At 44.1% G+C, this 23645-nt stretch overlaps 1 protein-coding gene across 1 annotated transcript in view; it reads right to left on the reverse strand.

The window, feature by feature from the left end:
• UBAP1 (ubiquitin associated protein 1) overlaps window positions 1-23645 on the reverse strand; it is an 87276-nt gene that overhangs the window by 37902 nt on the left and 25729 nt on the right. The window contains 2 exon segments of the mRNA XM_073618250.1: window positions 491-615; window positions 2773-2813. Of these exon segments, the coding sequence (XP_073474351.1) occupies window positions 491-615; window positions 2773-2806 (159 nt within the window). The 5' untranslated portion in view covers window positions 2807-2813.

The following is a 23645-nucleotide window of genomic DNA, read 5'->3' on the forward strand; positions in this document are numbered from 1 at the left end:
ATGCTACATGAATCATCTGCCCTTACTCAAGATGGCCACTGCCAGAAAAACTAGGGAGTGATTTCTCAGACAAATAAAGTATAGAGACATGGATGGATGGCGGAGTTTTCTTTAAATATTAAAATATAAATTAAAATCGCGTTTTTGATTTGTGGTGCTCAGATATATCGCAATTCCTCTTCAACTGCTGAAGCCAAAAAAAAAAAAAAAAAGAACTGGGCCAATCACTAAGCACTATTAGTCTTTAACGATGTTAAAATGAACAAATGCTGCAGGAGAGGGAAGGATGTCAGGAATCAAAATGGAACCTGCCGCTTTGCCCTGCCTGGGTAAAGCAAAGGTTCATTCAAAAGCTGTTCCCCACAATATAACCATTAGTCCATATGCTCTGAATGAATGAAAACAAGTACTGCAGAAGTTCTGAGGCGATATTCAGCACATATATGGCAAAGTCTAATAAAGATCTAGCAGCGTTGTAGAGACACCTTACCTGGGCCTCACTTATAAGTTGACTAATGTCCGGCATACAGAAGCCAATAGGAAGGCCAACTTTATCCGGCACTCTGAACTTATCACCGATCTTGAACGGGACATCTTCTAGGTAACTAAATGGCCCTAGGGAACAAACATTAAGATGGTAAAGGGCTGTGCCATACCAAACAGTTTTCCTCATAAGACCATACTGATGGTCACAGACCATCAAGAGACCGTCGTCTTGCAGGTGCCCTACAAGAGACCGTCGTCTTGCAGGTGCCCTACAAGAGACCGTCGTCTTGCAGGTGCCCTACAAGAGACCGTCGTCTTGCAGGTGCCCTACAAGAGACCGTCGTCTTGCAGGTGCCCTACAAGAGACCGTCGTCTTGCAGGTGCCCTACAAGAGACCGTCGTCTTGCAGGTGCCCTACAAGAGACCGTCGTCTTGCAGGTGCCCTACAAGAGACCGTCGTCTTGCAGGTGCCCTACAAGAGACCGTCGTCTTGCAGGTGCCCTACAAGAGACCGTCGTCTTGCAGGTGCCCTACAAGAGACCGTCGTCTAAAGTTATCCCTTTTATTGCCATCGCAAACCAAACGGGAGTGCGTGTGTACCCTCCCAACAAGCTGACTGTCAGCTTTCTGATGAAAGCAATCGGTGGCTGTACAGCCAACCAATAGCCTTTTGTGCCCCTCCCTCACCTATGGCAAGTATAGGATTCCAGAATTCATTGTCCTCTTGTGGGCTCATACAATTTTAAGCTTGATATGTTGGGGTATGCATTTCAAAATTTCAGATTCATAATTAATTAGGAGGATGCAGCATCTTTTCGATGCTGCATCTGTCCCCAAGCGCCTCAAATGCTGAAAACCGAGCGATCAGACGCTGAAAACCGAGTGATCAAACACTGCCGATCACTCGGTTCTCACAGCTCCCTGAGCAGAGAGATGCTGTCTGTCAATCAGCAGCTCTCTGGTCTGCCCTCTCCTCACTTACTGGGCTGTGGAGGGGGTGGCCGGCTCAGGCTCTCAGCGGCTTGCTGAGAGGCTGTGCCGGGTGTCGGTCCAGGCATGTGGGCGGACCCCGACTCTATGGTCGTGATGAGGCCTGGACCGACTGACGTCAGCAGAGAGCGAACTTCAGTCCGCTCTCTTCTGAAAACAAGTCACAGGAGTGCAACACAAACTGAACTCCTGCGACCCACAGAAAATTAGCTTTGGCTGTACTTCTCCTTTAGACACTTTAACCCCCGGAAGGATTTACCCCCTTAATGACCAGGCCATTTTTTGCGATACAGCACTGCCTCACTTTCGCAGTCGTGCGACGTTGTACCCCAAACAAAACTGATGTCTTTTTCCCCACAAATAGAGCTTTCTTTACATGGTATTCCATTAAAAAAAAAGGACACATAATATTTTTTACTTTATAATACACACTTTTTGGTGACCAGTGTCACAAATACAGTGATCGGTGCTATAAAAATGCATTGATCACTGTATAATTGGCACAGGGAAGGAGTTAACAACACTAGCGGTGATCAAAGGGTTAAGTGTCCCCTAGGGAGGTGTTTTCTTACTGTCAGGGGGTGGGGCTCATTGAGAGATTGCTATTACCGATCACTAGGAACAGCTAATCTCTCTCTCCTCCCCTGTCAGAACGGAAATCCGCCTTGTTTACATAGGCAGATCCCCGTTCTGCTTCCCTATACAGCGAGTCCACCGGACGCACGCTCCCGCCCACTGTACCTGATGCACGGACCGATGGTTCACACAGCCGGGCCGCCCTGCCGCAGTATGCGGTGGGCGGTACGGAAATGGTTAAGTCTTAAGTAAAAATTCGCACCCAAATCTTACCTGAACTGGTGAACAAATCTGCACCGGACTCCTTTTAAATAATGCAGGGAAACCGCGGCCAGATATACTGTATGTGAACTGTCACACAAATATAGTGGGACATAAAAAAATTAGAACTACCACTATTTTATTCCTTGGGGTGTCTTCTTTCAGAAAATATATCATGTTTGTGGGTTTTAATGAATCTTTAGGGTTAAAATTATTTTTTAAAAAACACAAAAAGAGCACTGGCAGGTAAAGGGTTAAAGCTGATGTCGGGGGCATTAAAAAATAAAAAAAATATAAAGTGCACCCCTCCCTATGACAGAAGATAGGTGTCATGTGAGCCAATGTGACAGAACTAACCCTATCCCCCGTGTATGTCCCCCGTGCATTTCTGCAGAACAAGTCTGCCTAGGCTTAGTGATTGAATGACACAACAGCACAAGGGATCTCTTTGACTCTTACCGTGTAAATCAGAAACCGATTTTCTCGAATCCATTTAGAGTCTGTAAGAAGACAAAAAATTTTGCTGTTAGTGCTCAGAAGGCTTTGAGAAATGAACATGACATGAAAAAACAGCAACTGGCTACAAGGAAAAAAAAAAAAGGGGGGTTTATACAGAGCTGCACAATTCTGGCGAAAATAAGAATCACAATTTTTTTTTTTTTGCTTAGAATAAAGATCACGATTCTCTCAAGATTCTCGTGGCGTAACATCATCTTGCACATTATACAAAAAAAATTGGGCTAACTTTACGGTTAATTTGTAAAACCAATAGCTCCGCGCTCAGGTGATAAAGGAACTGCAGCCCCCCAGCACAGAATCGCACCAATGTGAAATTCAAAAAAGAATAGAGTCAAAAACAGGGGTGATTGGCGCTGTTCCACTGAAATAAAAAAAAACTGGTGTGGTATATCAAGTGAACCGTGAAACAAACCGAGCATAAATAACAATGTATGAAATAAAACCAAATTAAGTGAGAATCGCTGAAGTATGTGCAACACCTGCCCCCATGAAAAAGTGCAGCGTGTATTCACTCCATGGTGAACCAAAATAGATCAAGGTCTAGGTGAATCAAAAAAAAAAAAAAAAAAAAAAAAAATGTGAAATGAATTCCCAAACAAACTATCAGGAAATCCTTAAAATCATATACTAATCGTAATAAACATCAATAGTGCATAAACTAAAAAACACCAATGGTGTATAAATGAAATTGAAATCTATAATCCCAAATGCACATAAGAGAATTAAAAATTCATCATAAATCTTGAGTCCACAAAATGTCCCAAAGAATATTATTAAAATAAAATAAAATAAAAATAAAATAAAATAAAAATAAAATGTAAATAAAAAGGCTTGTAGTGCAAAGTTCTTCATAAGGTGCAAATCGTGAGTCTTTTTAAACATCTAACATTGATCTTAGTGCCGTGAAATCTTCCTGTCTTCCAAACGCCCCCCAATGTGCCCTCACTCACCGAAGGGGGACACCCCTGCAGGGGTATCAGGCCTGTCAGCTGTATCTCGCAGCTATGGTCCTTGGTGAAGGCTCCTATTCGAATCTCCACTCTCGGTGTCCGGGCTGGCTCCAATCAGTCCCCGCAGGCACATCCATATAGAATAAAAATGAATCCCATCGCGTAATTCCGTAAAATGTAAAGGCTTTATTGAATATACTAAAAACAAGCCAACAATATCCCGCTGCCTAGTTGGCAGTCAGACTGAGTGGGAGAAAGCAGTGCGGTGTGGCGTGCGTTCCACCGCTCGTTCCACACCCGGAAGCAAAGCAATAGGACAAGACGTATGCGTATCACTTGGCCACGCCTTACGCGTTTCGTCATCCAGACGTCATCTGAGGCGCCTCAGATGACGTCTGGATGACGAAACGCGTAAGGCGTGGCCAAGTGATACGCATACGTCTTGTCCTATTGCTTTGCTTCCGGGTGTGGAACGAGCGGTGGAACGCACGCCACACCGCACTGCTTTCTCCCACTCAGTCTGACTGCCAACTAGGCAGCGGGATATTGTTGGCTTGTTTTTAGTATATTCAATAAAGCCTTTACATTTTACGGAATTACGCGATGGGATTCATTTTTATTCTATATGGATGTGCCTGCGGGGACTGATTGGAGCCAGCCCGGACACCGAGAGTGGAGATTCGAATAGGAGCCTTCACCAAGGACCATAGCTGCGAGATACAGCTGACAGGCCTGATACCCCTGCAGGGGTGTCCCCCTTCGGTGAGTGAGGGCACATTGGGGGGCGTTTGGAAGACAGGAAGATTTCACGGCACTAAGATCAATGTTAGATGTTTAAAAAGACTCACGATTTGCACCTTATGAAGAACTTTGCACTACAAGCCTTTTTATTTACATTTTATTTTTATTTTATTTTATTTTAATAATATTCTTTGGGACATTTTGTGGACTCAAGATTTATGATGAATTTTTAATTCTCTTATGTGCATTTGGGATTATAGATTTCAATTTCATTTATACACCATTGGTGTTTTTTAGTTTATGCACTATTGATGTTTATTACGATTAGTATATGATTTTAAGGATTTCCTGATAGTTTGTTTGGGAATTCATTTCACATTTTTTTTTTTTTTTTTTTTTTTTTTTGATTCACCTAGACCTTGATCTATTTTGGTTCACCATGGAGTGAATACACGCTGCACTTTTTCATGGGGGCAGGTGTTGCACATACTTCAGCGATTCTCACTTAATTTGGTTTTATTTCATACATTGTTATTTATGCTCGGTTTGTTTCACGGTTCACTTGATATACCACACCAGTTTTTTTTTATTTCAGTGGAACAGCGCCAATCACCCCTGTTTTTGACTCTATTCTTTACGGTTAATTTGTTTAATTCATTATAATGTATTTTTTCTAAAAAATATTGCATTTGAAAGACCGTTGCGCAAATACAGTGAGACATAAAATATTGCAACAACCGCCATTTTATTCTCTAGAGTCTCTGCTAAAAAAAAAAAAAAAAAAAAAAAAAATGATATACATTAATATATATATATATATATATATATATATATATATATATATATATATATATATATATATATATATATATATATATATAAAATGTCTGAAAAAGGTTTAGCCTTTAGGTGGTTAAAATTATAGCATGGTATGACACATATATAGAGTCCGAGAGGCTGCACACCCCGGATAGCGATTCTTAAAAAAGGAGGAAAAGTTCCCTGTGGTTTTTTTTTTAGCAGCTATAGAGAGTCAAAAAAGGTTTTGTAAAAAAAATAGGTACTTTTATTATGGAAAAACACTAGAACAATACTATACAAAGGTTAAAAACATGAGCTCTGGTATACATTGCGCGAGACTATAGGATTGGGGAAAAGGGGTGGCGATAGACACTACCAAATATAGTATAGATAGCAAAATTATTTTCAGCTTGCTGTAAGTAAATAGTGGTTGTACCTATTTTTTTACAAAACTTTTTTTGACTCTCTATAGCTGCTTTAAGCCTTTAAGTGGTTAAACTGGCCTCATTTATAGACCCCTTTCACACTGGAGGCACTTTTGGAGGCGTTTTAGCGCTAAAAATAGCGCCTCTCATGCCTCCCCAGTGTGGTGCTTTCACACTGGGGTCGTGCACTTGCGGGACGGGAAAAAAAAAAAAAAAAAAAAAGTCCTGCATGCAGCATCTTTGGGGCAGTGTGGGAGTGCTGTATACACCGCTCCTACACCGCCCCTGCCCATTGAAATTAATGGGCAGCGCTTTAGAAGTGCCTGAAAAGCGCTACAGAAGGGCTGCGACACGGGCGCTTTTAACCTTTTCTTCAGCCACTAGAGGGGGTGTACCGCCAACGGACCCACGTCCCAGTGTGAAAGTACCCTTTGATCTAAAAGAAGGAAATGTTACAATGTTTCTCTTTATCTCTTCCGAGCAATGTTGTGATAAACTTGCCAGACTGCCTGTTTTTTTTTTTTTCTGACAGATGTCGGCTTGAGCAGAGTACTCTGCACTGAATCGAGGAAATGCTGTGTTAAAGGGGTTGTAAAGGTAAAAATTTTTTCACCTTAATGCATTATATGCATTAAGGTGAAAAAACTTTTGACAATACCGCCGCCCCCAGCCCCCCCGTTTTACTTACCTGACGCTTCGAATCTCCGCTGCTCGTTCTCGTCATCTCTATTGCAGCTCAGCCTGGTCGCTGATTGGCTGCAGTGGATGGATTGAAAGCAGCGCAGCCATTGGCTCGCGCTGCTGTCAATCACATCCGATGAGGCGGCGGGCCGGGGGGCGGGGCCGAGTGATACAGCGAGCAGCTATAGCCGCCGGCTGTATCATGGGAGCGCGCCCGCAACAACTAACCACCATGCGAGGGAGCTCGCATTAAGGTGGTTATTTCTTGCGGGGAGGAGCTGAAACAGCCACCGAGGGACCCCAGAAGAGCAGGTTCGGGGCCACTCTGTGCAGAACGAGCTGCACAGTGAAGGTAAGTATGACATGTTAGTTATTTAAAAAAAAAAATAAAATTACCTTTACAACCCCTTTAAGATTGGGATGGGGATGAATCGCAATTGATTCTTTAATGATTAATCATGCAGCTCTAGGCTCACAGTAATGGTGATGACAGTCACTGACACAGACTTAAAGCGGTTGTATACCGCCGGACATTTTTGTTTTTCCTGCAAGGTAAAGTCATAATGTGCTAGTATGCATTGCATACTAGCATATTATGTGAAACTTACCTTGAAGCGGAGCTGTTCCAGCGCTGCGATGTCACTCCTGCGCATGCACGCAGGACCCGCCATTCACAGCACAGGGCTTAGAAGGAACAGCACGGGTGGCCGTTACTTCAGAGCACATGCGCCAGTCAGGTCTCTGGCTGCATGTAATGTAAATATCTCCTAAAAGGCGCACGTTTAGGAGATATTTACACTACCTATAGGTAAGCCTCATTATAGGCTGGCTTACCTATAGGTAAAAGTCAGCAGAGGAAGTTTACTTCCTCTTTAAAGTCTGGATAGCAATGGGCATTATAACTTTAGGCAGGCCACACATTATGCAGTTTTCTTTCCTTCAACAATGGGTAGAAAGAAGGACAGAAAATTGCTTGATTTATTTGATCGATGGTACAACCAGCCTGCCCATACATGGATCAAAATTGGTTCAGTACCTACTGAAGTGGTCGAATTTCCATCTGTCTAAGGTTGGCTTTAGGCTACAAAAATGGATGCAGAATAGCATTAGAATATAGAATGATCACAATGTTGATGAGCCGCTTTGCCCATTGAAAACAGACGTATCTTTGGGGCTGGGTTTAGTAGAGAACAGGACTGCGTGCCAAGCCCCCCAAAACTCTTTTTTTATATAAAGTGGTAACTTCCATTACCTTATTTTTTATTGGATAAAAGAATAAGGCATAGTGAGTGGCTGAGCAAGGTGCAATAAAAATGAATTAAAAAAAAAAAGAAGTTGGGCATAGACTGGTTAGCATTATTACCCCTGAATAAAACTTTGGAGGAAAAAAAAAAAAAGAAGGAGTACAAGCACAACAGTTTTATTCAGGGGTAATAATCCTAACCAGTGTATGCCCAACTTTTTATTTTTTTTTTTATTTTTTTTAAGAGTACAAGCACAACAAAGTAAAAAAAAAAAGGAATTCGGCATCAACAAAAAGCAGAACAGGGGAAAACCGGAAGCATCTATAATTTTCAAAAAGACCATATACAATATATACGGTAGATTTTGTGTTGTAAAAAACACAGGAAGCTTAATATCTCGCCTGAGGATTTGTAACTTAGAAGTTGTAAACCTCCTGCACAGGTGTCATAGTGGTGGCCCTCCAGCTGTTGCTGAACTACAAATCCCATGAGGCTTTGCAAGGCTGACAGTTACAAGTATAACTCCCACTGACAGGAATGATGGGACTTGTAGTTACGCAACAGCTGCAGGGCCGCCACTTTGACACCCCTGCGGAGTCTAATGTTTGTACCTATAGGTAAGCCTTATTGTAGGCTTACCTATAGGTACTGTATATATATATCTCCTAAACGTGTACCCTTTAGGAGATATTTACCGTATACTGCGCCGATTAGGTCATCGGCGCATGTGCACTGAAGGAACGGCCGCCCGTGCCGTTTCTTTAGGAGCGTGTGCCGTGACCGGCAGCTCCCGTACGCATGCGCTGGAGTGACGTCACGCAGCTCCGGACAGTCACACAGCCAGAGTCTGCGGCCCCAGAAGGAAGACGGGCAAAGTTGGATGCGGCCTGCAGCGGGGACGACGCCGGCCTAGTTTGCAGGTAAGTGTCACATAATGTGCTAGTATGCGATGCATACTAGCTAGGGATGCACCGAAATGTCGGGCGCCAAAACATATCAGCCGCAATATGGCGCTGGGGTGTCGTTTTGGAGCGCCCCCGTCTAGTCCTCTCCTCTCTCTTCCCCACCTTTCTCAACGAGGCGGCTGAAAGGCAGAAAGCCAAGAACAGTGCTCTATCTATGGAGGAAAGCTGTCAGCACACCGCGATAAAGAGCGGCTGGTCGGTATGATCAGCGGGAGGAGCATTGTCAGTGTGCAGCGCTGCGGCGTTAAGAGTGCAGGACTTGTTGTTTGACATACTGTTAGAAACAGTGAGCCCGCTCATCTTCACCAATCAAGGCTCGCTGTTTCTAACAGCATGTCAAACAACAAGTACTGCACTCTTAACCCCCGCAGCGCTGCACACTGACAATGCTCTTCCCGCTAATCATACCGACAAGCTGCTCTTTATCGCGGTGTGCCGACAGCTTTCCTCCATAGATAGAGCACTGTTCTTGGCTTTGCCTTGCTAACACTGCCCTTGTCCTGATCATACTAAGGCAGGCTGCATGATGGGCACTGGTAAGCTGCTCGGCACTGGTGAGGCACAGGCAGGCTGCATGATGGCCACTAGTAAGCTGCTGGGCAATGGTGAGGCACAGGCAGGCTGCATGATGGGCACTGGTGAGGCACAGGCAGGCTGCAAATGATGGGCACCGGTAGGCTGCTGGGCACTGGTAAGGCACAGGCAGGCTGCATGATGGGCAATGGTAGGCTGCTGGGCACTGGTGAGGCACAGGCAGGCTGCAAATAACGGTCACTGGTATACTGCTGGGCACTGGCAGGCTGCAATTGATGGACACTGGTGAGGCTGCATTGATCTCCTGTATCATGTCTGCAGTCTCTGACCATCTCCTGTACCATGTCTGCAGTCTCTGACCATCTCCTGTATAATGTCTGCTAGAGGTGCACCGCATGGAAATTTTGCTAATACTATTAGCAATGTGTTATATAAAAATGTATAAGTTTTATTTAAAATATAAAAATAAATTTTTATATAAAAATAGGTTTTAAAAACAGTCATTTTCGGTATCGGTTTTGGTTTTCGGCCTAGTGTATTTTTCATTCTCGGTATCTGTTTCGGCACTAAAAAACCCATTCGGTGCACCCCTAATACTAGCAAGATTATGATTTTACTTTGCAGGGAAGGGTGAATTTTTTTTTTTTTTTTTTTTACTTCCTCTTTAAGACAAATTGAGCAATGGGATACATTACTGATTTCATTTCCAACCAGAAACAATGACTTTGCGTTTTTCTTTACATTAGAGGCTCACGAGCATTGCTTATGTTATAGATGGCTGAGCTGAAAAGAGATACTGTAATTGTGCAGATATATAAAGATTTAGCCAACCTTTAGCTCTGCAGCAGTTGAGGACAGATTAAAGTTGTTGTAAAGGCAGAAGGTTTTTTTATCCTAATGCATCAAAATAAAAAACCTTCTGTGTACAGCAGTGCCCCTCGCCCCCCCCCCCCCCCCCCCCCCCCCCCCCAATACTCACTGGAGATCCCTCTCTCTCCAGCGATGTCCACGAGCGTTTCAGCCTTCCGAGATTATCCCTCCCGATTAGATGAAACAGCAGCGGTGCCATTTGCTGCCGCTCCTGTCAATCCAAGTCAGCTAGCCAATCAGGGGGGAGAGGGGGCGGGTCTCTGTGTCTGAATGGACAAAAGAAGCTGGGACTCAGCTCAGGTGGCCCCATAGCAAGCTGCTTCCTGTGGGGGCACTGAACAGGAGGGAGGGGCCAAGAGCACCGAAGAGGGACCCGAGAAGAGGAGGATCCGGGCTGCTCTGTGCAAATCCACTACAACAGAGCAGGCAAGTATAACATGTTTTTTGTTGTTTTTTTTTTTTTTACTATAAGAATAACAAACAAGACTTTACAATTACTTTAAGGCCCCTTGCACGAGGGCCATATGAAGTACGTAAGTGCCACATGCACGTAACATTTGGATGACCACCGCCACCCGATGAACGGCGAGGAGGAAGACAGGAAGGGGCTCTGTCTAGCCGTTCAACACAGAGCTCTGTCCTGTCAGCGGGATGTGCTGGTTTTTGTTATCCTGCAAAGCAGGGGGAAAAAAACTTCACATTCCTTACAGAAAGCACCACACAGTAAACACAAACACTGGTTAAGGCACAGTTAACCCTTTGATTGTCCTAGGTGTTTAACCTCTTCCCAGCCAGTGTCATTAGTACAGTGACAGTGCACATTTTTAGCACAGATCACAGTATTAGTGTCACTGGTTCCCACAAAGTGTCAGATTGCTCCCCATACTATTGCAGTCCCACTAGAAGTCGCTGATCCCTGCCGTTACTAGTATAAAAAAAATAAATAAAAATTGATATTATATATCAATTTTTATTTTTTCTATACTAGTATAATGGCAGCGATCAGCGACTTATAGTGGGACTGCAATAGTATGGGGAGCAATCTGACACTTTGTGGGAACCAGTGACACTAATACAGTGATCAGTGATGTCACTGTACTAATAATGACACTGGCTGGGAAGATACACACACACAAAGTTTGTAGACGTTATAAATTTCACGCAAAACCAATCAATCAATGTACACTTATTGTGATTTTTCTTTTTTTTAACCAAAAATATGTAGCAGAATACACATTGGCCTAAATTGATGAAGAAATTAGATTTTTTTATTATTTTATTGGATAGGTTTTATAGCATAAAGTAAAAAATTTTGGGTTTTTTTTACAAAATTTTCAATCTTTTTTCATTTAGGCTACATTTCCACTATTGCAACCCTAAAGACGCGCGATTTAGAGTGTGACTTTGATGTGACTGAGTGCAGTTTTGAACCAACTTTACAGTCTCTGGATCAACGTTGCATCAAACGTCCCATCAAAGTAGTGCAGGAACCTTTTCAAAGTCACTGCAACTTTAAGATACTTAGATTGGAACGGGTGCCATTGAAATCAATGGGCTGTTGACTTGACTTTGTGTGTCCAAAGTCACATGACAAGTTGCACTAGTGGAAACAGAGCCTTATAGTGTAAAACATAGAAGGGCAAAAAAAACAAAAACAAACAGACAGTGGTAATCATATACCACCATTTCTTCAGTTACGTCCTGGTTTCTTGCCTAGGCAAATTTTGTGTTGCATCCCAGGAGGGAGGAGGATAGGGAGGGAGGAGAGGGAGGGAGGAAGGAAGATAGGGAGGGAGGAGAGGGAGGGAGGAAGGAAGATAGGGAGGGAGGAGAGGGAGGAAGGAAGATAGGGAGGGAGGAGAGGGAGGAAGGAAGATAGGGAGGGAGGAGAGGGAGGAAGGAAGATAGGGAGGGAGGAGAGGGAGGAAGGAAGATAGGGAGGGAGGAGAGGGAGGAAGGAAGATAGGGAGGGAGGAGAGGGAGGAAGGAAGATAGGGAGGGAGGAGAGGGAGGAAGGAAGATAGGGAGGGAGGAGAGTAGGGGTGCAACGGATCAAAAAACTCACGGTTCGGATCGTTCCTCGGATCAGGAGTCACGGTTCGGATCATTTTCGGATCAACAAAAAAAAAAATCTCCCCCACTGTAATATCCACAATCTCCCTATTGGCAGGGTGTGGCAGAGTATTTGCACAGTATTTGCACAGTATATTGGCGGGCGTATGGGCAGGGTATGGGCAGGGTATGGCAGGGCATTGGCATTGCAGCAGGGTATTGCAGAGAATTGGCAGGGTATTGCAGCAGGGCATTGCAGAGCATTGGCAGGGCATTGCAGAGTATTGGCACTGCTGCCATCCGATCTCTCCCCTCCACTGTACAGATCAGTACACAGAGGGGAGAGAGGAACCGGCGTCATGACATGACGCCGGTTTGTTACAAGTGATCGCTCCGTCATATGACGGAGCGATCACGTGCTAAAACGGCCACCAGGTGTACCAAGATAGCCACCGCTCCGGAGCTGGGCCGAAGCCGCGGCCTTTCCTATGACCGAGGCCACAGAGCGCTCCGCGGGTCGCGGGTGTCCCGTACGGATCAACTTCCGCGGATCGGCTCACGGATCGATGACCCCTAGAAGATAGGGAGGAGGAGAGGAAGAAAGGGAGGGAGGAAGAAAGGGAGGGAGGAAGAAAGGGAGGGAGGGAGGAAGAAAGGGAGGGAGGGAGGAAGAAAGGGAGGGAGGGAGGAAGAAAGGGAGGGAGGGAGGAAGAAAGGGAGGGAGGGAGGAAGAAAGGGAGGGAGGGAGGAAGAAAGGGAGGGAGGAAGAAAGGGAGGGAGGGAGGAAGAAAGGGAGGGAGGAAGAAAGGGAGGGAGGAAGAAAGGGAGGGAGGGAGGAAGGGAGGAAGAAAGGGAGGGAGGGAGGAAGAAAGGGAGGGAGGGAGGGAGGGAGGGAGGGAGGGAGGGAGGGAGGGAGGGAGGGAGGAAGGGAGGGAGGTTTTTTTTTTTTTTACAGCTAAGCACACTATCCTGCATGTATGTCTTAGCTAAGGGCAGATGGATTCCAGGAAATAAATGCTACATGAATGGTTTGTCCTTACTCAAGATGGCCACGGCTAGAAATGCTAGGGGGGCGTTTTTCAAAGTGATTTCTTAACAAAATCAATCATGGAGACAAGGATTGGAGGGAGGGGGAATCTGATTTGAATATTAAAAATTAATAAAAAATTTAATTTTTGGTTTGTGTTGCTCAGATGCTGTGAAGATCTGCATTTCTCCAGTCTCTTCTACACCTGGTTTTCTGTCAGCTACAGGAGATGCCTTCAACCTCAATGGAAAAAGAAGGTTTGCAGTGCATAAACAAAAAACAAAAAAATTCCCATATACTGCATATTGACCTTCAGCAAGGTTTAGCAATCAGGAAAGCCGGTTTTGCCACATCATAAATTACTGAATTGTGAAAAGCAGAACTGCGGGTCTTGCTTATACACTAAAGCTGGCCACATACTGATGGAAGCTCAGCTGGTCTCTGCTGAACGGATTGAAATTTTGATTAGTGTGAGGTAGAGCTGCACGATTCTGGCCAAGATGAGAATCACAATTTTTTTGCTTAGGATAAAAAGATCATGATTCTCTCACGATTCTCGCGAAGTAAAATCTTTCACATTATACAAAAAAAATTGGGCTAACTTTACTGGTTAGTGTTTTTTTTTTTAATTCATTAAAGTCATTTTTTCTAAAAAAATTGCATTTGAAATACCGCTGCGCAAATACAGTGTGACATAAAGTATTGCAACAACCACCATTTTATTCTCTAGGGTGTCTACTAAATATATAATGTGTGGGAGTTCTAAGTAATTTTCTAGCAAAAAAAAAAAAAAAAAAATGATTTTAACTTGAAACCAACCTATGTCAGAAAAAGGTTTAGTGTTTAAGTGGGTTAAACTTTTTTCACTTACACACAAAGTCTATTCCATTGACAAATTGTTACAATGTTTATACTTAAGTTCAACTGATAAAGAATGTTTTGATTCTTGGCTGCCCAGTTTTTCTCTTCCTTTCTTTTGACAGCTGTGGCTTCAGAAGAGCAGAGAGAATTCTTTGCATAGAAAGAATTGTGACACACTTTAGTCAAGATCACGATAACGATTCTTGACGATTAATTGTGCAGCTCTAGTGTAAGGCCATCCCAGGTTGACAGAAGATGATCGTTTGAATGACTTCTGTCAAAAGAACAATTAGAAAATTATATCTGATCAGTGCTGTTAGTTTTCTTTCTTCCGACTTGATTTTCCCCATTTTTCACCTGGTGATCCTGCCAGTAACACACTTCCTGTCCTAGTGTGACAACGCTCAGTGTTCTGTATTTATGGAGGAGAAGCAGTTGTCTCCCAAGAAATTAAAAGTATATCTGGACTAGAGAACACCTTCCCCTCCAAAACATAGGAGGGAGTTTTCTGTAGTAGAATTAGATACAACTGATAACCAGTGAGTAGAGGCAGGGAGCTTACTAGATTTCTGGCAGGTATTTTGTTGCACCTATTAAAACAGAGGTCTATATGCTAGGAAATATACGGCATCCAGTATTTGTTCACAGTATGTCCCCAATCTTTCATTATTGTCATTAATAGCTACCTATAGTTCACTGCTGCTTACCCCCAACTTCTGGTCACAGGATACCCACAATGTAAGGGGTCACATGATTGCCCATCAGCAGTACCGCCCCCCCCAGTGATTAACCACTTGCTTACAGGGCACTTATACCCCCTTCCTGCCCAGGTCAATTTGTAGCTTTCAGGCTGTCACACTTTGAATGACAATTGTGCGGTCATGCTACACTGTACCCAAATTACATTTTTATAATTTTTTTTTCACACAAATAGAGCTTTCCTTTGGAGGTATTTAATCACAACTGGATTTTTTGCTAAACAAAAAGAGCGAAAATTACAAAAAACAAAAAAAACAAACACAAGTTTTCATAGTTTGTTATACAATTTTGCAAACAGGTAATTTTTCTTCTTCATGGATGTGCGCTGATGAGGCTGCACTGATGGGCACTGATAGGCGGCACTGATGGGTTGCACTAGTGGGCACTGCTCAGCAGTACTGATGGGCACTAGTGGGTACTGCTTAGCAGTACTGATGGGCACTGGTAGATGGCACTAGTGGGCACTGCTTAGCAGTACTGATGGGCACTGGTGGGCACTGCTTAGCAGTACTGATGGGCACTGGTAGATGGCACTAATGGGTACTGCTTAGCAGTACTGATGGGCACTAGTAGATGGCAGTAGTGGGCACTGCTTAGCAGTACTGATGGGCACTGGTAGGTGGCACTAGTGGGCACTCAGCCAGGATGAAAAGTACCCAAAATGAAAGGAAGGTTCTTGATGACGCCCTGTGGGAGGGTGAAACGCGTAGACATAATTTCTGGTTCCTATTGACGTCACTTCCGGTACCGTGGAACGCACGCCATGAACTGCGTTTTTGTACTCACAGCTCCATGTTTTTTTTATGCCTGGTTTTATCTTTGTTCTTGTAAGTATTCATTTTTATGCACAATAAATTCCTTTACCAAAGCGGTACTTCACGATCAGTGCCTTCCTTTCATTTTGGGTACCTTTCATCCTGGCTGAGTATCCGTAACAAGGGAGGTCCTACTTGATGACCTGATGTTTAAGCTGCCATTCCTGGCCACCACTATTAAGCCTGAAGTGACCCCTAGACTGAAAAGCTGGGGGTCCATTCTATCCGGTGAGTGGGGATACAGGAGGGGGTGTTGTGGTACACCTTGAAAACTCTTTAGCACTTTGCACTTTTGTTGGATTGGAGCACAGCAGTCACTTTATATGGACTTTCACTTTTTATTATTAATGAATTGTTTTCACTTATGTTGTGTTTGCTAGCGCTGCAATTCATATTTCTATTTTATTTGGTCAAGTGATTAGCACGTTGTGTACAGCAGCTGCACCTGATATTTCATTTTCACTGTTTTGACTTATTTGTTAAACTATCATACATTTGTTACAGCATAAGCGCGAGTTCATATATTTAGAATGTATTTGTTTACTAGTGGGCACTGCTTAGCAGTACTGATGGGCACTGGTAGGTGGCACCGCTTAGCAGCAGTGGCCTTCGGTGTGTGGGACCGATGTCTCTTTTACCTGAGCCGGTAATCTGCTTTTTTTTTTTTTTTTTTTTTTTTTTTTTAATACTATCACTCTCAGCATAAGGAAAATACAATAAACTCCTTGCAGGCAGCAAGGTACCATTGGATATGTAGTCCTTATAAATTGAAAGTAAACTGCAGAGAAGCTGCAAAGCATGCAGGGAATCCAGGATGTTGTGGAAAGAGATGGCCAAAAGCCAAGAAGAACTCCCAAAACATGAAAGGAGATTTTAAGTAATCCTATGTTGGTTTGTCAAATATAAATATTGTTTGTATTATTACAATGCTGTTATAAAATTGAAGCATATGCTGTGACCATAGAACTTCTTTATTCCACTTTACCAGGTCAAAAAGAGCAAATAGAAGAAGTTCATGGATCGGGTTTACACTCTTTAAAAGAGGAACTTGTTTTATTTTTTAAGCCAGCAGCTCCAAATACGGTAGTTACTGACTTTTAAAGAGCAGATACTTACCAGTGCCTGGAGTCCAATGCGGTTTTCCTGCAGCAGGTGACGCCATCTTGGATATTAGAGCCGGCTGTGACTTCTCCAGGAACGACAGCCAGCTCCCCGCTGCGCATGTGCGAACTTGCTCTGTGCGATTCCGAAGTTTACTGGAACACGAAGAGAGTCCCAGGATACTGCAGGAGGGAAGGGAGGTGAAGCAAGGGGCATCATTACTGCCTAGGCAAGCATTGCAGAAGTGGAAGGGGGTATCGATATAAAAAAAAAAAAAAAAAAAAAACGGTACTCGCACCCCCCCCCCCCTTAAAAAAAACCCGCAAGGCCTCATTGACACTTCCGAATAAGAGGCATTAAAACCCAGCGGTTGAGCTGTGTTTATAAATCGCTCCTCCTGTTGCTTCTGAGGCAGCAGTCGGGGTGAACACATATGCCACGCCCGCAATCAAGTGAATGGTGCCACGTTGGCTGTCTGGTAATTAAAACAGGCAGCGAGGAGGCAATTCAACACCTCCTCACCGACTGTCTAATGTTGTCTGAAGCACCAACCAAACACACTTCAGACAGCAAAACAATTTAACCTCTTTACACCAACAGTACGCATATAAATGCTTATCTGTCTTTGTGCTGAGAGCGCACCGCACAGAGATCGGAGTATCAACGGGAACTTGGGTCCCCTACTAATGAGCAGTAACCAGGAACTCCCGGTTCACCTGATCGCTGTGACAGCCTCTGATTGGCTATCAGAATGATCAGTCACGGTGAAGCCCACCCGTGTTTCTCTATTTTTGACTGGAGAGGAAAGAGTCTCTCTCTCTCTCTCTCCTTTGAGAGAGAGTAAAAATATATACCAAAAAAAAAAATTGCTAGATCAACGTTTGATCTAGGTTAGTGCTTGGGTCAAAGGTCAATTGTCAGGGTCAGTTTATTTTGGGCTGGATTTTTTTTTTTTTTTTTTTAAATTGGTATCAGTGTGTTTTAGGTAGGAGTAAAAAAAAATAACAAAAAAAAAAAAATTTGCGCTATTGTCTCTGGGCTGTATTACGGAGTACATACAACAACTTTACACAAATGTGGTATCTCTGCGATCATCCGCAGATGAAGAAGTTATTTTGGGTTGTTCTTTGAGGAAAGGTTATGGTAGGAACAAGAAATACAAAGCTAAATTTAAAAAAAAAAAAAACAAAAAAAAAACAAAAAGGATTGTTTTACTATTTTGGGCCAGTTTTCCTCCGATAGGAACAAAGAAAAAAAAAAAAAAAAAATTATGGAGAGATTATAATATATAGATAGATAGATAGATATCAGGAGATAACCATTACCATTTGCCACCAAATGAAAGCCCAATGTGTCCTTAAAAAGGCAGTATAAACCACCTGGATGCACAAAGTAGTTGTGAAGATATGTATGGTTTTGCTAACATGTCAAATTTGCAAAAATTGCGCTTAAAGCAGAGTTCCACACAAAAATGGAACTTCCGCTTTTCGGAACCCTCCCCCCCTCCGGTGTCACATTTGGCACCTTTCAGGGGGGAGGGGGGTGCAGATACCTGTCTAAGACAGGTATTTGCACCCACTTCCGGCATAGACTCCCATGCCTCTTCCCGTCCCGACCGCGCTGTCTGCTGGGAACACACAGCTCCCAGGAGAGAGCGGGGACCACTAGGGACGCGCAGCACGACTCGCGCATGCGCAGTAGGGAACCGGGAAGTGAAGCCGCAACGCTTCACTGCCCGATTCCCTCACCTAGGATGGCGGCGGCAGCTGTCGAGAACCGAGCGGGTTCTCGGCGTCCCCTGCCGACATCGCTAGGACCCTGGGACAGGTGAGTGGGCATGTATTAAAAGTCAGCAGCTGCAGTATTTGTAGCTGCTGGCTTTTAATATTTTTTTTTTTTGGCGGTGTGGGTGAACCCCCGCTTTAAGCATTAGTTTTACCCTTAGGCATGAAGGGGTTAAAAGAAGTAGACCAAAACTATTTTGGCTATGCTTATCCTATAGATCACAGGAGTGTACTTCACTCTGCACTCCTGTGACCCATTTTCAGAGCTGGTCCAGGCTCTGGAGAAATCCCGACTTTAATGTTGGAATCCACCCAGATTCATGAGTGGCAGCTTGCTTAGTCTCTCTGTGCTGCCGAGAGCCTGAGCTAGCCGCTTCCACCACTCCACAGCCCAGTGCTCCAGTGAGTGCTGGAGGGGCAGAGCAGAGAGCTGGAGACCAACAGATACTGGCTCTCTGCTCAGTGAAGACCAAGAACTGATGGATTCCGCTCCGTCTGAAATGGGTCTAAGACAAACACTGCTGATAGCTCAGTTCTCAGTCTTCGGCCCTTTTAGACGGAGGGGAATCCCTGCAAGCAGGTCCGCCTGCTTGATCCTGATCCTCACTCAGCAGGTGGATGACCGGTCTGTGTCCGCTCCGCTATGCACAGCAGACACAGACCGATGTCATCAATGGGGCAGACGGATGAAAACTGACTACCTGTACATTTCCATCCGATCCACCGAACGGATGGGGAATAGATCCCATCCGTCTATTTTTAGGCTGCATTCACACCTCAGCATTTCATCTGCAGGCAGAAAGTCACGCGTTTGCAATTTTGCACAGGTCAAAAGGTCACCAAAAGTAAAAAGCAAAAAAAAAAAAAAAAAGGTCTGTAACCTGCCCAAAGAGAAGCTCATGTACTTCAAATGTTTTGCTTCAGGCTACAGATATGAACAGGGGCCATTTAAATGAATGGAATTTTGCTTGTTGGGCGTTTTACGAGCTGAAAACACTCAGGTGTGAAAGCCGCCTTAGTGGACTGGATTGGATGATTGCTGACATCCGCCACCCCATAGAGAACAATGGCTTAAAAACAGACAGGCAGACCCAAATCGGTCGGCTGGTATAAAATGGGCCTTAGAGACGTTGGAGGAACAGATGCAGCATCGATCCTGGGCGAGTATGTACCTTTATTTAATTTCTCTTTTAAAAGAAGTATGGGTTTTTTTGCAGAATAATACTTGCCTAGGTATCGGATCGATGCTGCATCTGTCCCCCGCCGACGATAACACTGAGAACCGAGCAATCGAACACCACCGATCGCTTGGTTCTCACAGCTCCGTGAGCAGAGAGCTCTCTGCTGTGCCCCTGGTGCTTACTGGAGCAGCCAGCTCAGGCTTTCAGCAGATCACTGAGAGGCTGAGCCGGGTGCCGGTCCAGGCATGTGGGCGGATCACAATTCCATTGTCGCGATCTTGCCTGAACCGGCTCTGTGACAAAAGCCGACAGCGGACTTCAGCCCGCTGTCTGCTGAAAAACGGGTCTGCAGAACGAACTGTGATCCACAGGAATAGGCTTTGGCTGTACTTCGCCTTTAAGTGTGATCAGCGCCAACCTTCTTCACACACATAACTAGACAAGCTCATGATTTGCTTCCAAGAGCCTCAGATAAGACTTGCTACTATGTGACTATGTAAAGATAAACTGGCAATCATGTGATTTATATATAAACATCTCAAATGCTTTTCACCAAGTCATATGAGTGTGCTCAGTGTGGACTTTGTAATCTGATGTGGTTGCTCCTTTTCCTGTTAAACAATCACTTTTAAGAAAGGCAAAATCTAGGTCAGGGTACATGACGCAAAGCGGTGCTGTCCAGATCATTCCGAACACGTCTCTACATATCATACCACGGATGACACAGGATACGCCACTGTACAAATATGTGCTAAACTGGAGGATGACAACTCTGTAGATCAGGGGTGTCAAAGCTGTTGCGAAACTACAAGTCCCATCATGCCTCTGCCTGTGGGAGTCATGCTTGTAACTGTCAGCCTCGCAATGCCTCCTGGGACTTGTAGTTTCGTAACAGCCGGAGGACCGCCAGTTTGAGACACCTGCTGTAGATCAAGGCTTCATGCACACGAGACGCCGGTGCAAACTCTGCTGAACACATGTTTTTAAAAGCTGAAACCGGCGTTTAGAAACGCCTGTTTTGACGCAACTGCATGCTGCATTTAGCCGCGTTTAAGTGTAGAAGCGTCTGCAGAGCAGAGAATGACATTTTGCGACCCAACTTTGGGGCCCCATATCTCAGGGAGACTTGGAACTAGCACTACAACATATCCAAATTTGGGGTTCCTAGCATCAAGTGGCCCCGAGTTACAGGGCCCCAAAGTTGGGTCGCAAAATGTCATTCTCTGATTTTGGGGGTAACTTGGTGCTAGGAATCCCAAATTTGGTGTGCCAACAGTGGAACTAAGAGAATATGAAAACACTGCGCTCTAATAGCAAAAATAAAATATATGTGAGCCAGCAGCTGCATACATTGTGACAAACAATAACTGGTAACTGGGAAACATTGCCCCTGTTGAAGACCCTCTTGGTCGAAACACGTCGGGCGATCTCCCCTTCCTTACGCTGCTTAGATTTTATTTCAATTGTGATCACTTTTATCCATTTTTTGTATGGTATTTTTAGAAATAAAAATCCCTGGTTTACCTGCACTATGCAGAAGCTTTTTATTTTTTATTTGCATATTATCCCGATGCAAGAAACTGCCTTCCAGTAGCCCTACTTCCATCATGGGGTCTGGATCAAATCTGTCCCTGGCTTCTCCTTGGAACACATCCTTGAGGTCTATTGGCTGATATCCAGTTGGCGGCCCTTCCTGATGTTTCTTCACCCCACCAGAGAAGTCGAGAAGTGAGACAGAGGTTCCACCGTTCCGGATATCGTTTTCCAGCCTAGGTTTGGCTCCATGCACCATTGACTCCATGTCATACGACAGTGGAGTCCACGTCATCTGGTAAGAGTACCCATCTTATCTTACTTCCTGATGTTTTCATTCTGATGCCCCATATCGAGATGTTGGTTTACAGCTACGGAAGTTCTGTACCCCGTTCCACACCGTGCACCATTGACTTTAATTTCCAGTCTCACATCATTTTTTGGTCCATACCAGTTCCTCTTATTAATTTGAGTTTGGACTCATCCATTTACCATATGTGGACACTTTATACTGTGTTTGTTCATTTCACTTCACTTATGGTTTTTGCACATATGCTTTACTGTTCAGTACAGCATCTCTTACTTAATTGTTTCACTACACCCTAACTTCCCAATATTTCTTAGCGCTGCATTTTTTCCCAGTCAACAGTGAAACTAACACTACAACATATCCAAATTTGGGGTTCCTAGCACCAAGTGGCTCCGAGATACGAGGCCCCAAAGTCGGGTCGCAAAATGTCATTCTCTGCTGCAGAAAAGTGCTTGACATTTTGTGACCCAAATTTGTGGCCTCGTATCTCAGAGCCACTTGGTGCTAGGAACCCCAAATTTGGATATGTTGTGGGGCTAGTTCCTCTGTGTTTGCACACCGAATGTGGGGTTTCTAGCATCAAGTGACCCTGAGATACGGGGCCCCAAATTCAGAGAATGACATTTTGCGACCCAAATTTGGGGCCCCATATCTTGGGTGCTAGGAACCCCAAATTTGGATATATTGTAGTGCTAGTGCCACTGTGTGTGCATACCAAATTTGGGGTTCCTAGCTCCAAGTGGCCCCAATATATGGGGTCCCAAAATCGGGTCGCAAAATGTCATTCTCTGCTGCAGACGTGCTTGACATTTTGCGACCCGACTTTGGGGCCCCGTATCTCGGGGCCCACATGGTGCTAGGAACCCCAAATTTGGATATGTTGTAGTGCTAGTTCCAAAATGTCATTCTCTGCTGCAGTTTACCATCACATTTCTGTGTTTTCTGGTCCAAAAAATAGGGTTCCTTCAAAAACACTTATAAACACAAACACGGCTAAACGCGGTGCTGGCGTTTAGCCACGTTTGGCATCTGAAACGTGCAAAACTTTTGCTTCTGGAAAAACGAGGTTAAACACAACTGCCTAAAAACAAGACTGTGTACATGGACACATAGGATAACATTGAATGAGTTCAGGGGCAGTTGAAAAAAGTGTCCAACTTCCTCTGAACGCGCGTTAAACAGCATCTCGTGTGCATGAGGCCTAACTGATAAAATGTCTAAGTGCAATGTGTGGAATCCCTGTCAGTTTTTTTTATTTGTGTGTTCCGTTGGGATAACAGGGTGTGAGAGGAAACATCCTCTTATACGGTTGTTACCTGATGTTCCAAAGACAGATTAGAACCCCTGTCAGTTTTTATTGCTGTCTATGTCCCCAATCTAGGAGACTCACCCTCTCTATTAGTCCTGTTTACCATTATTATTGAAAGCGAAAGTAAAAGAAAATCCCAAATTTTTGGGTTGTGTCCAGAAAAGTAATAGGAGGTAAAATCTTCCAATGGGGACACTAGTTCTGGTGATCTGGGGGGTCCCCAAGGAATTCCCCCAATTTGCATCGATTTCCTCTCACTTCCTGTTTGGCTGTGGGACAGGAAGTGAAATCTCTGTGATGACGAAAAAAAAAAAAAACACTGAAGGGATTATAACTAGAGGGGCTCCGAATGGAAATGTTGGTGGTGAAACCGAAACCAAAAACGACAGAAAAAAAACAAAAACAAAAAAAAAAAAAAAACACGATTTTTTTGATTTTTATCAAATTTTAATAAAACGCTTTTTGCGTAAAGATAGTTTTCTATTCAAAGATACAGTGGCTTGCGAAAGTATTCAGCCCCCTTGAACTTTTCAACCTTTTGCCACATTTCAGGCTTCAAACATAGAGATATAAAATTTTAATTTTTTGTGAAGAATCACCAACAAGTGGGACACAATTGTGAAGTGGAACGAAATCTATTGGATATTTTAAACTTTTTTAGCAATTAAAAAACTGAAAAGTGGTGCGTGCAAAATTATTCGGCCCCTTTACTTTCAGTGCAACAAACTCACTCCAGAAGTTCAGCGAGGATCTCTGAATGATCCAATGTTGTCCTAAGCCTCAGTTCACACCAGAGGCGGCACGACTTGCAGGTCGCGCCCGGGCGACTTGCAAAACGACTTCTGTATAGAAGTCTATGCAAGTCGCCCC

Source organism: Aquarana catesbeiana, linkage group LG01 (assembly GCF_042186555.1).
Source record: "Aquarana catesbeiana isolate 2022-GZ linkage group LG01, ASM4218655v1, whole genome shotgun sequence".
Lineage (NCBI taxonomy): Eukaryota > Metazoa > Chordata > Amphibia > Anura > Ranidae > Aquarana > Aquarana catesbeiana.